We start from the raw sequence: 14038 nt of genomic DNA on the forward strand, positions 1-14038 counted from the left end.
CACAATATATATATTTAATATATACATTAAAGTATGAATGTAATGGATATTAAATTTCCTTCATTTCAACATTGTACATTTTTGACTTTAAGATAGGGAATAAATGATATTTCATTTAGGAAAAAACTGATCATAGGCAGAGGTTTGTACTCTACCGAGAGCCCATTCTAGTTTAGCCATGCACTTAAGTCCTCACACAATACGCATAAAAGAAAAATGAACTCCTATGTAAAAAGTAAAAAATGCCGCCTTTATTCCAGATATCTGTGTGGAGCTTCATGATTGATATACATATATTATATAAATATATATCACTCTCTAAAAAGTTGCATGTTTATGGTTAGTTGAAAGAATAAAAAAAAGAATTGGAGAACGTATCTATTATTTCGATTTCGATCAGTCAAGTCGCCGCTATAACTATTACACATAGTATATATTATTTTACTACAACAAGGGAGAAGTCTCCGGCCAGATCGTCATTTCTTATCTTAATAGTCTTTGTCCTTTTAGATAAGTTTTTTTTTTTTTTTTCCTTCTTATATATATTTTTCCTTCTTCAATAATAATAATAATACAACCTTAAATTTCCTATAAAAACTTGGTGTTTTTTACCTTCATTTTTTTTAAAGCCATAACTTAACGGAATTTTTATTCTTTTATTTATTCAAGAAAACCTTGAGGGTTTGGAGGGGAACTACGACTACTACCTATCTACCCATAGGGGGGAAAATACTCATTGCAAAAAGTTCCATATGGGAATAAAAGACGATAACATCACTTTTTTTTTCTTTAAAATATATTACAAACATTGTAATTTTATTTGAATTCATATTAAAGTAGAATAAATTTGAATAAATGGTGTTGTTTTTTTTTACACTAAGCAAATGTCAATATTTCTACCCTGAATCCCAGATGATTTTTGTTTCAATGCCTTATCCATGGATGATGACTGAATAGTTACATTTCTCATGCATCCATTAAAGCCCATAGAATAATGACCTCTCGTCATATCCTGTACGTTATCTTTCTCAGAGGACCCACCTATTTCAAATGAAATAATAAAAAAATAAAATGAAAAACACACACTACAAGACGACGGAGGAGTCAAAAATGCATTTTGCCCATTTCATTTTAAATGAGCCCCCCTAAAAATAAGAAGAAAAAAACAATATTACTACCTATGAGAACGACATTCACTGTGTTCAGCTCATGATAACTCCCTGTTACACGACTCTGATAGATTTTCCCATCCACATCCAGTTTTAATTCCTGTCGTATACGATCAATCAAGACCCGATGCCATTTGTCATCATTTACTTTGGATGGAACCGTCAATTCCGTTCTGGAAAACCATCCCAAGTTCCATACGAGGTGAACCATTCCATCCTTGAGACCTACTCCCAAATAATCATCTGATGTTTGATCCTTCAAACATATATATTACATATTTTTGGGGGTTGAATAAAATAATGAATTGTCAAACCTGTCCGAGCCACAGGAGCATCCCATGGGCTTCTTTTGTTTTGAAAGAGAGGCCAACGGAGGTGACGTGTCGTATTGACTTTGTTTCAGAGAGGACAAAACTAATGAAGCCATCACCATAGAATCGCGGAACCCGGATTTCCTCCTCTAGAAAATAACTATTTAGGTTAGATACAAAGGGAATATGCTAACATATGTATGACCCTCACCATCACTACAAAAAGATCCGTGATACCCCAGCGGACAATCACAATGAATGATTTCATCATCCCCTATACTACATATCCCATCGTTTTCGCAGGCGTTAATGCAGAGTCGATGTTGCTCACAGTGTTCTCCGATATAGTTATCCGGACAACCGCATTCGTATCCTCTGTGATTGTGAATATTTTCACTCAGTGAACACTTTCCTCCATTCTGACAGAGTTCTCCTCCACAAGCCGTTCCATCACAGTCCTTAATGTTCCAGCCTTTCCAATGATTCCCCGTACTAGTGAGTGGATAGCTTTTCTCATTGATGTGTAGATTACGAATGCAACCCTCATAGTAGTGTTTACTCACAAAATCTATAAACAACATATGAGAACTTGGAATACCTCCAAGGAATAATTCCTGGTCAACATCCAGGGTATTTAGCCCAGACTCCGTAGAACCTGTAGTGAATTGTCCATCCAACCTCAAATATCCCTTTCTTCCATAGCGACCAGCCTCAACCGAGTACCATTTGTCAATTTCTACGCAGCAAGTCCGAATAGTGACCGTGTTCCCTACATTACCCCCAATGGGTCCACCCAAACTGAAGCTGAAGACCACTGAGCCATTCACAAGTAGTAGTGATAAAAAGTCCTGATGTCTACCGTTTCGAGATTGGCCTAAGTGTATGATATGACCCTCAAGGGTCTGCGGACGGATTTCGATGTGTATATGGGTATTGAAGCGGATTGCAGATTTGAGATGTGTTTGCATATAGGATCCATGGCCAGTAAATAGGGGATCTGAGACGATTAAATCTAAATGATGATGGGAGGGGGTTGGAAAAATAAGAGACAGAATTAAACAAGGGAAAAGTCTTTATTTTGTTGTGTTTTTTTTTTTTTTTGTTACACGTATAAGTGAAGAAAAAAATAAAATAAAGATGGAGACATTAGAACATGATCAGATAAAATCATCATTTTTCTATAACACGAGCTCCCCTTAAGTAGGGTATACATGGTTGTTTGAACACCATTTTTGTATACAAACAACCAAGATCTAGACCTATTTTAATACAATTTGTATTCTTTTTTGTCAAGGTGTATTACTTTATTGACTATTAGATAGTGTATGCTCTGATTTTCATCGGTTTAACAGAAGTTCATCAACCTCATTAAAGTAAAGAAAAATGATAGGTACATACACTAATGGGAAGAGTCCATTAGGAACAAATAAGTTCAATAATAATTAATAATTAATCATGTGCCTTCTTCCTACTTGCCTTGGTCACAATATTTTCCACTCTTTCCAAAAGGGCAAATGCACTCATAAGAGCCCTTCAATGTCACTGTGCATTTAGAGCTGACTGCACATTTGTGCATTCCCGTTGTGCATGCTGAGGTATCCTCTGAGCATGTTATTCCATATCGACCATCCGTGCATTCACACCTACAAAGATATAAGACCTATGACCAAGGGGATACCCATATTTTAGAGAAATATATTACAGAAATGAGGCTCCATAGCCGATACAGGTTCCACCATTGGAACAAGGTGAACTTGAACAAATATCATAGTGACATTGCTCTACATTTCGACCACGGATAGGGCTAGATCCTATTTTTGAAGGGAGTGCTAGTGGGGTTAACTGTCCTGTTACGTAAGAGCGATACGCCATATCAAACATACAGCCCGAGAAACCTCGATGTACAGGGAAATCATGAGGCAATAAACTGAAGTTGTAGTTTTCATGTCCACCAATGTAGTAGTACATAGAGGTAACGTTCAAGAATTCTCGTTTTCCTGGAGACAATCCCGTTATATTTGGGAAATTATCCACTTGAAGCCATCCTCTTCTACCATTTCTTCCAAAACGTACGGCATGCACAAAATATCTCTCATCTACGGGTCTTTTTGTGAAGATTCGTCGAGGTCCTGCCCCTAAATCCCATGTCATGAGAATATGTCCTTTGATGTAGCTCAAAGCAATGAAATCCGAGCCAAAGTCATGAATCCCTCTTTGTCCTAGGAAGAACAAAAGAGCGACTTGATCTGTGTTTGGAGTTGAAAAATGAAATTGCCATTCTAATGACTTTAAAACGTTTTGGGTGTGGACTGGATATGCCAGATAAGAAGAATATCCACCGACAGAGCTTCTAAATGAGGGCTGGGTTAATTCAACCTCTGGAAGAAAATATTCATATGCTTTATAGTTGAGCCGTTTGATATAAACTTGATTTTGATTACCTTCCTCACAGAGAGATCCCCTCCGTCCAGCCTGACATAAGCACAGAAATCCGGATCCTGTTTTACTTCCTAAACAAGTCCCTCCGTACTGACATGGATTTGTTTGACAAACCGGTCTTTCACATAGTGCTCCAGTAAAACCAGGAGGACAATCACAAAACCAGGATCCACTATCTTCATGCTGAGCACAAATGGCTCCATTTCTACAAGGTTGAATTGCACAAATGGCTGACTTGCATTCTACAATATCACGACCATCCACAGCATCCCGATATAAATTTAATTCGTTTGAATTTAACTAAAAATAAAAACTCTCTGAGTCATCAATTATTATCTGAATAAAGGCCCTTACTTGGAGATGCTTCATACACCCTTGAAATCCTACATTAATAATTCCATTTCCCAACTCTTTTTTGTGCGGAACGAGTCCCATGTAGAGCATATCTGGTATTTGTGGCAGAGAGTCAATTTGCTGATCTCCACTCATTGTGCGAGTCTCATTCAGTTGTATACTTGTGGAACAAATTGTGTCAAAGATGGTGATGTTAATGGAAAGCCTTTGGAGATATCCAGTATCCACTCGATGTCTTGGATCCGAGAACAAAATAATCTGATGGCCACAACTGATTTTAAAGGTTAAAATACCGTCCTTGATGTATCCTGAAACCAATAAATATCCCACATCTTCACCTGTAAATGTTAAAAAATAATTAATTAGAGCTGATCTCTTGACAATACTCTTCATTTATTTGGTCATTCTTAATTTACCATAGGTACTTTTTTTATTAAAGTAAAAAAATATATATATATTATTATTCGTTTTCTGCTTATTATAACTATTGTTATTGGAACCAAAAAGTAAGTACCCTTAAAATAAATGATGCGATAACCATATTTGAGATTTTTTTTATATTTTTACGCCTTTGGATATTAGTTATAGGTATGTTTACCTGTAAAGAGGATTAATCCTTCCTCTTGTGAAGTTCTAAAGCTGAGCTGTACATGGAAATTGCGATCCTTAACAATATTATTTTTGGACAATTTATGCACTAATCCAGAATGACCCACAAATCCAGGGGTTTCTATGAAGACTTCTTCCTCACATTGAACCCCATGGTATTGAAGAGGGCAAATACATTTAACACCACTTAGAGTTGTCAAACAGGTTCCACCATTAGAACACACATTACTTGTGCAGATGAGATCATTAAAATGTTCTACAGAGCGATTGTCGAAAGGCTGGAGTATTCCATCCTCTTGTGTTATGGTATGATGATAAGTAATGTTTCGGGCCATACTTTCTTCTTCTGTTATAAAAGATGAGGTCGGAGTTGTAGTCTCTTGTGAAATATGATCACCTTCATGAGCAGATCCTGATGCTGTGGAGCCTATCTCTGGTCTCAACGTCTCCTCATCCTTTGAAGAAGAGATCGTTGTTGAATCAACGGGGAGAATCAATCCACTATCATTACTATCATCCTTTGTTGTAGTCTTATAGTCCACTTCTTCTGTTGCTAATTCCTTTGAAATTAGGGTTGTGGTCCTTGTATCCGAAGCTGTGGTTGTGGTTGTTTCGAGTTTATCAATGACTAATGTTGTTGTTTCAATAGACTCTGTACTACTTGCTTCTCTTAGCAGATAGGTTGTACTTATTGATGATGTTGTCGAATGTTCCTTCAAGTTCGTCACATATGGATATAATGTAGTGATCTCAATCTCTGTAAAAGGAGTTGAAAGGGTTTCTATTCGAGCTTCTTTCCTTGGAGTGGTCGTACTAGATTGAGTTGTCGTTGTTAAGAGAGTAGTGAGTTCTGCTTCACTTTGACCATCCTGTGTTTGATCATCTCCACCTTCAACCAGACCCGTGAGAGACGTCACTATTTGATCTTCCTTTGAGGCCCCATACTTTTTGTTATCAAACTCGATACTGACTTCCGTAATACCAATGGAAGAAGTTGATTGTTCCACTTGGACTGTATTTGAGTTTTGCGTTGTTGAGGTTACACTGATTGATCTAGTTGGTTCAATGACTCCGGTCTTTCCCGCCAGGATAGGAGTTGTGTGAATGACATATTCGTCACCAGCTAAAAAGCTCTTGGTTATTAATTCGCTACTGGACTTTTCATATATATAAAGAGATGTGACTGGGGAGATCATGATGCCATCCGAATTAGTGATGCTATACACCATGGTTGAAGTTGGAAATACTTCTTCTGAGCTGGCTTGAGAGTTTAGAGTCTTTGAACTCTCAATAGTAGTCAACAGTGCATCTTCCGTTGACTCAGGAGTCGATGTTTCAATATTAAATGTGTAGTATTTCGTTGTGAGATAAGATGGATCAACTACCCAAGAAACGGATTCATTCACATTTATACAGTTGTCTGGATTATCCAAGGGGCATTCACAGTGCCTTCCCATATAATCCCCTGGACAAGAACATGTAAAGTCATCCACACCATCAAGGCACGTCCCTCCATTGAAGCACCTATAACATACTGATCAATCAATTTCACTGCTTACGTTTGTTAACTTACTTGGGCAAAGGCGGGAGGAGGCAGTCGTTATATTTGTATTCACATCTTGGTCCATGGAAATCAGGAACACAGTAGCATTGTAATGTCTCAGGGTCTAGCATGAAGCAAAGAGCATCATTCAAACAAGGATTCTCTCTACAAGGTTCCAGCTGTATTTCACAATGGATTCCAGTAAAACCTACTCTTCGCAAATATATACATAGATTCAACTATCTCACATAATTTTAAAGAAAAAATAACTAATTTACCAAATTGGCAGCTGCATATATAGGCCCCCGGAGTATCCATACACATGCCTTCATGTAGACATGGATTACTTATACACTCGTCAACATTCTCCTTACATTCATCTCCAGTCCAACCTAGGATTTTATCATGTCAGTGATGAAATTCATAAATAAAACCAGAATATAAATGTTTCTCATCTTACCAGACGAACAATAGCAAAAGTGTTTTTCTCCGAGTCCATCAATGCAATGCCCTCCATTTGCACATTTCCGAGCGGCAGTTGTATTACAAATAGACACATCTGTTTCACAATTTAGTCCTATAAAAAAGATAAAAATATTATGTATAATTAAACTTAGGTTTACTCAACAGGTTATTAATCAGTAGAGGGGGCTGATTCTTCGACTTTGTCCAAACAAGATTAGCCCATGGAATTTTGGAAAAAAATTACAAAAATCTTACAAATCAAATTTTGGTTTTTTGAATGTGTCAAATAATTTTATAAAGAATATTTATTCATGACAGAAGTTTAAAATTCGCCTTAAAATACTGCATTTATAAAGTCGAAAAGAAGAACATATAATTAGTTAGGACGGAAGACTGCAGTTCCGTACGATTCAGTCTCAGTCGTGTCCTGTTTAGTCCTACAAACTGATATACTTCGCCCCTTGATTGTGTCACTCAACTTTTTTTTTTTTTTTTTAATTAGTTCTATTACTGATAGTGCGGAGGATCGGCAGTCTCAAGACCAGTCCTAAGACTCAACCGGACCAAATGAATAAAGACTGATACGACACTATTATTATGTATAGATTGCTGACAGTGATTTTTAGAATCCCTCATATGTTTTTTTTTTAACCTTTATGTAGACAGTAAATAATTTATAAAAATTTGAATTATCTAAAATTTTCTGGAGAAGATGTATGTATTTACCAAAATATAATTAAACATTATAGTTTAAAATTTATTCATCAAATTAAGGCTTACAAACATGCAATATTCATTTATCTAAACTAAATACATTTGAATCTAAAATCAACAAAATACAAATATATAACATTAAGAGCAAATATGCTTATAAACATGCAATATTCATTTATCTAAACTAAATACATTTGAATCTAAAATCAATAAAATACAAATATATAACATTAAGAGCAAATATGCTTTTAAACTAACTACTAGCTCCTTTTTTTTGTTTTTTTGTTGCTCTTTCTAAAAATTTTCAGTATTTTCTGCAAAATCCAAAAATAGTTTGAAATTGAGCTTTGAATTTTCTTCCATCCACTATTCGGGAAGTCGAAGACATAATCCAATGCATCCCATTACTAGATAGATTTAATTCCCTAACCCATCCATCACTCCTTGACAACTTTCATTTTCAAATGCCAAGGGATGGGCACATTGTGTAGCTTGGCATGCATAATGAGAGGAAATTTAAACTTCCCGGTAAAAAAAGAACCATAGTGGACGCAAATGTATTGTTAGCTGATTTTTTGTGATTGCCTCCCATTTCAAAGACACAGGGTCATGTAAATTCTTTTAAAAAAGGTTTCTTTCCAAGATTTTTATAAATAATATCCACGGTTGTTCCACAATCGTAAGTCGAAATTTTTTATATATATAATTTTTTTTTTTTTTTTTTTTTGAAAAAATATCATGAAATACATTCAAAACCCCTAAAATGTGATTTTTAATGCATGGGGTCACTTTTTCCAATGTTTCATGTTCCTTTTTCTCAAAATATAAATATAATACATTTTAAATTGAACAGATAAGTTTAAAGTGTCTAAATTTAAAAATTTGCTGGGAACCAGACTCATCCAGGGGACTAGACCCATAATATATTTTTTTTCAGTAGTAGTATTTATGGGTATATTAATGATGAATCATAATTAGTCAATTCAACTAGGGGCTCAAATAACAAAACCATGATTACGAGACTGCTACAAGTATAATAAATAAAGGTAAATCATACACTTCTTTCATCATTTAAGACAGTTGTCAGAAATCCACAGCTGTTCAAAAAAATTTCAAATATTTTTTTTTTTTTTTTCAAATAACATACTTTTTCCTTTGCTGCTAATTTGCCCGAATTACGATAAAAAATTCTAGTACAAAGAAAAAATCATTAATTGAGGATGGGTAACAGTCCCTCTCTGATGACGTCCCTAGTTGTTGTTAACCTGGGTTCAGTCAGATAGTTTCAAGGGGTATGGCGGAGATCAACACACACACGAGAGACATATGATTTGTGATTACATGCTCAACTAACCCAATAAAGAATGTTTCGGTACTTGCTTATGTAAAAATGATACCTTTAACAAGATTAATAAGCTCTGATTTAAGACTCTTTAATGGGCAACAATTAGCCTGAATTTATCAAAGCATGACGAAACAATACTTAAGGTGTATGACCACTTTATTTTTCAAACTACTACAATGTGTTAAAAAAACACAGAAAATTTATCTGCCCACGAAAACTAGTCATTTGTTGAAAACCATAGGGCCTACAAGGCCAATTAATCATTTGTTTAAAACTGCATAAATATTAGCCATATTAGCAGGGATCAGACTTCTGGTTGTCCTTTATGAAGTTGAATTTTGTACCATTAATGGACTCAAAATTCAATAAGCTGATGTGACCATTTACTAGTAGCTATCCGGCAGGAACTTTAGTTGAGAAAAAAAACTGTCAAATGCTACTAATTCCACAATTCTTGGCCCCTGAGCTTTTTACCCGACAACACTAGGAACCCAAATTGACTTTTTGCCCTAATTCGTTTAAAACATAATATATGGAAGGTTGATTATAACTTTTTAGTGGAATCATGACAAGGCTTTCAAACGAGGTGCATGACTTTGAAATTTAAGTTTCTTTGGCTAAATAACACGTAAAAACGTGGACATATTGCAGCTATCTTTGCCTATGGCCACAAATTCAATGACATTTGCAAGCCTGAAGATGAGGATAAGATCCTTCCTTGTCAGGGGTGTCCGTAGGATCATATATACGTATGTATAAATACTTATTTTTTAGGGTGGGGGGGCCTTGTAATTTTTTTTAAAATTCAGAGCCATTCACAAAAAAAAAAAATGAAAAATTCGAAAATCCATAAATATTTTCAACAAATTAATTTTTTTGCGTAAAATCCACAGCTTTTTATAAAATTTAAATTTTTTGGAAAAAAAGTTTCAAATATTAAATTTTTCTAAAAAAAATATTCAAAAATCCACACCTATGCACAAAAAATTTGAAATACTATTATATTTTTTGGAGAAAAAATTAAAAAATTCACAACTATTCACAAAAGATTAATTTTTTTGGAAATGAATTTCAAAAATCTCAGAAAAAATTAAATTATTTGAAAAAAATTCCCAACATTTAAATTTTTGAAAAAAAAAATAGGTATAATTTAATATATGCTATTAAAAAGCAAAAATTATTTTATTGGGGGGGGGGGTACAGGAACTTTTGTAGTGGAAAAGGATTCAGTCGTAAGTCATGACGACATCCATTCAATTTCATAAATTGCGTTTTCAACGTACCTATTAGGAGGGGAAATTACCTTTTGGATAATTTCCACGTCTTTTTAAACGCACTGTAGTATCTCTGTCTATATTTGTTTGTTTTAGGGTATGGTGAAGTTATTTCGTTAATTGACACTCATAGAATTCCAAAATATATTACTCATTCTATCCTTCAACATAACTTAACAAAAAAATAATTTATATATTTATATCTAAGATGAAACAACAGACAAATTTCTTAACAACTTCATAATTCACATAGATTAGTAATTTATGTATCTATACAAATCATGAGGAAACCATTTATTGCATCTGGTTTATTTTATGAAAGAAAAACAGAAGATAAATATGTTGATGAAATAAGGAATATTTCTCAATGTTGTAGAATGTTTCAGGATTTAATGTCTTAACGGTTTCGAAGGAAATACACTCAACAACAACAACAACAACAAATAAAATTAATATCATATTTTTAGGGGAAAATAATATAAATTATTGCTTTTCATATTGGAGTAGATCATCATGTGCTTACACAATCAAGTGAGAATGAGGGTATAAAACAAAGCCAAGAGCGCCTTCCGTTATTTTTATTAAATGAGTATCTATCTACAAATAGAATATTATCTTTCAGTGGTGAATGATAATAGTAATTTAAAGATTAATGAGCTTCAAGATCTCAGAGTTCATCCCACAATATGTATATTTTTTCATACAACAAATTTACTACTTAGCGCATAGATAAGACCTCTATTTACGAAGGTTCAGTTGACAAGTACCTATATTGTAGGTACATGGGTTGTAGGCTCATTGCAAACATACAGTTCTTTACGTACAGAATAGGGATCCGAAACTTACAACTAAGCATTTAGTTAACAATTTTGTCCTGCTATTTGTCAGAATCAGGTATTATTACGTAACCATACGACAGTTGAATAAGGAATAAACTAGCTTTGTTTTTATTAAAGATGAGACAATTAATCGGAATTGGAAATTTGAGACTAGAGGGTTTTTTCTGTAATCGTCATTGATCTCGAGACAATAACATTTAATTTGCGATTCCAATTCTTATTTATTACTTTTCTAAGTTAAGTTACGTTTTTTCTGAAAAATTAATTTTCAGTAAATAAATATGTATTTTGGCAATTTTTCTACAAAAAATTGAATATTTGATATATATATAATTTAATTTTTGCCAAAAAAATTTATTTTCTGTAAACAACTATGTATTTTTGACATTTTCCTTCAAATAATTGGATATTTGAATTTTATTTTTCAAAAAAAACTTTGATTAGAAATTTAATTTTTGAAGCTTTTTTGAGAGGAGCTCCGAATTTTTAAAATTTTAAACATTTTATTTTTAGTTAATAATTGTGGATTATGAAAATTTTTCTTCAAAATTTTTTTTTAATGGTGAATTTTTGAAAAATATGTAAATAACAAATTGTATTTTTGAAATTTTTTACAAAATTTAATATTTAATTTTTTTCTAAAAAATTTCAAAACCAAGCCCCTTACCCCCTTCAAAAAAATATAATCCCCTGGACGCCCCTGATAGTAAAATAATATTTTTTTAAATATTAAAGAATCGGAAAGCGAATTTTTACTAGAATCGGATCGGCACCGGGAATTGTTGTCAGTGCTGAAAAGGCCTCAGAGACCGTTGGGATCTCCATCTAAACCGCCTACAGTATCAAGAAGTTCAATAAAAGCCCATTCAGCCCAGAACAATAAAAACATATTCAGCAATAATATGGCTGACTCCTGGCCAGCCTTTATGAACCCTCCTCCTGACCTGACCTAAACTCCCTGGAATTTGCAGTTCTGAGTGTCATAGAGATGAATGCACATATGTCCTCCTCTCATCCAAATATGGATTTATTGTGAGCTGCCATAATAAAAGCGATGTACGCTATGGACACGGCCTTCATCGTCAAAGACCGTCAATCTATTCGCCACCGTATCAAGGCTTTTAATGTTTGTGAAGAAAGACTATTGTATAAAAATATTAATAACTCCCTGGAATTTAAATCAATTCACAAACTGGTTTTGAGTTTTTTTTTCTTGATTCCATAACAATCCCAATTTTCGTAATTTCAAGTTTTAGTTCCTCACTCTTTACACGTAGTGGGTCAATATAAAAACCATCTTGAACAAAAATCAAGGAAAGGAGAGAATCCCAATTTATTTTATTAGATCCTGCATAAGTACAGCCCAATTACTTCATAACATATTTGAAATAATCTTTGTTGGACTTAAAAGATTTATTTATAGAGACGAACTTAATTTTGAACTCCATGATATGATAATTCAAAAATAAAATTAATATTCATGATTATAAATATTTTTTTAAATACAATTTTCATTTAATACCTAAATAATTTATTCTACTTCAGTCAGGTGGTATAATTGCATCTTGGGGAACTAACACAGATTTAAACTCGAGTCATTAATTCGATATCTGTCGTAAATGACAGTGGTGTCCTCAGGGGGAGGGCTGGGGGAACTGTAACTCCACTAAAAATTAAGGAATTTTTGATTTATTTTCTTAAAAAAAAAAGTCATTCGGCTAAATTATGCAGCATAGCAAAAAATATAAAATATAATTTTTTGTGAATAACTGGATTTTGAATTTTTTTTTTGTGAATAGCTATGAATTTTTTGTCCAAATATCTGAAGTTTTCATTTTTGATTTAAAAAAAAAAAAAATCAATTTTTTGAAACAAAGCTTTGCATTTTTAAGTTTTTTTTTCTCAAAAAAAAAACTTCTACTTATCGTTTACTTCTTCAGCCTCCCTAGCCTAACCCCTTAATACAGCTTATATTTATGTGTTAAATTTTAGGCAATTTATGTTTTTGAGACACCTTAGCAAACGTTATAATTTGCTTAGTTTTAAAGTTTAATCTAATAACAAGAATATACCTACCAACAATTTAATTGATTACTCCAGCAATAATGTGTCGAAAAATGCTTGACTTTGTATGTACACACTGTACTTACATACCTATCTACGTATCTAATTGAAGCTATCTAATCAATCAAGGAATGTTTATTTAATCTGATACATCAAATTGAATAATTATGTGCTTTGATCTTTATACAAAAATTGAAATAGATATTCATGGTATTCTTAAAAGTGGGATATTATAAAGTGTGGCCGGTCATTTCATTCCCTCTAAAATTCATCCCAGAGATCTATTTTCTTTGTTTGATTATATATATTTCATATTTCAATATAAAATAACAAGTAATCGACAATTTCAAGATTTGTGTGCAATGCAACACTAAATCTGAGTAACCCTCTGAACTATACAATCGTCAGCATGAGGGAACTAACGATGCTGACGAAAAAAATTATTTCCAATACTTCACAATCTTTAGTGCAATACGGAATCTACTCCCAAGATTTTCTAATTCTCCTAGAACACAGTCTGTAATATAGGGTAATATATATTGGAAATAATTTTTTTTTTAATTAATTTTTTGTGAACAGCTGTAGATTTATAACTTTTTTTCCAAAAAAATCAATTTTTTGAGAATAGATATGATTTTTTAAATTTTTTCGTAAATAGCTAAGGATTAAAAAAAAAAATTTTTTTTTTTAAATAGCTATGAATGTTCATATTTTTTCATAAAAATTCATATTTTTATTTTTGGATTTATTTTCAAAATAAAAAAAAATCCAATAACCAAGCCAATCTTGATGATGCTCATATCGCTGAGCTGAGCTAAAATTTTCTACGCTAGTAAGGAGGAATTTGGGTTAAATAAATATTTTTACAAGTGGTACATCACTAACAAAGGATGAGAATCCCTGGTCTATCCC

The 14038-nt window shown here is 33.1% G+C and overlaps 1 protein-coding gene across 1 annotated transcript in view; it reads right to left on the bottom strand.

The window, feature by feature from the left end:
• Positions 1 to 778: 778 nt before the first annotated feature.
• Positions 779 to 14038, bottom strand: part of LOC121121792 (protein eyes shut) — a 57068-nt gene continuing 43808 nt past the window's right edge. The window contains exons 4-15 of the mRNA XM_040716767.2: positions 6886 to 7002; positions 6704 to 6817; positions 6456 to 6633; positions 4872 to 6406; positions 4274 to 4611; positions 3922 to 4219; positions 3183 to 3858; positions 2957 to 3123; positions 1692 to 2492; positions 1484 to 1629; positions 1179 to 1425; positions 779 to 1041 (exon numbers count right to left, since the gene is read on the bottom strand). Of these exons, the coding sequence (XP_040572701.1) occupies positions 872 to 1041; positions 1179 to 1425; positions 1484 to 1629; positions 1692 to 2492; positions 2957 to 3123; positions 3183 to 3858; positions 3922 to 4219; positions 4274 to 4611; positions 4872 to 6406; positions 6456 to 6633; positions 6704 to 6817; positions 6886 to 7002 (4787 nt within the window). The 3' untranslated portion in view covers positions 779 to 871. The remainder of the gene's footprint in view (positions 1042 to 1178; positions 1426 to 1483; positions 1630 to 1691; positions 2493 to 2956; positions 3124 to 3182; positions 3859 to 3921; positions 4220 to 4273; positions 4612 to 4871; positions 6407 to 6455; positions 6634 to 6703; positions 6818 to 6885; positions 7003 to 14038) is intronic.

The sequence above is a fragment of the Lepeophtheirus salmonis genome, chromosome 7 (assembly GCF_016086655.4).
Source record: "Lepeophtheirus salmonis chromosome 7, UVic_Lsal_1.4, whole genome shotgun sequence".
Classification (NCBI taxonomy): Eukaryota; Metazoa; Arthropoda; class Copepoda; order Siphonostomatoida; family Caligidae; genus Lepeophtheirus; species Lepeophtheirus salmonis.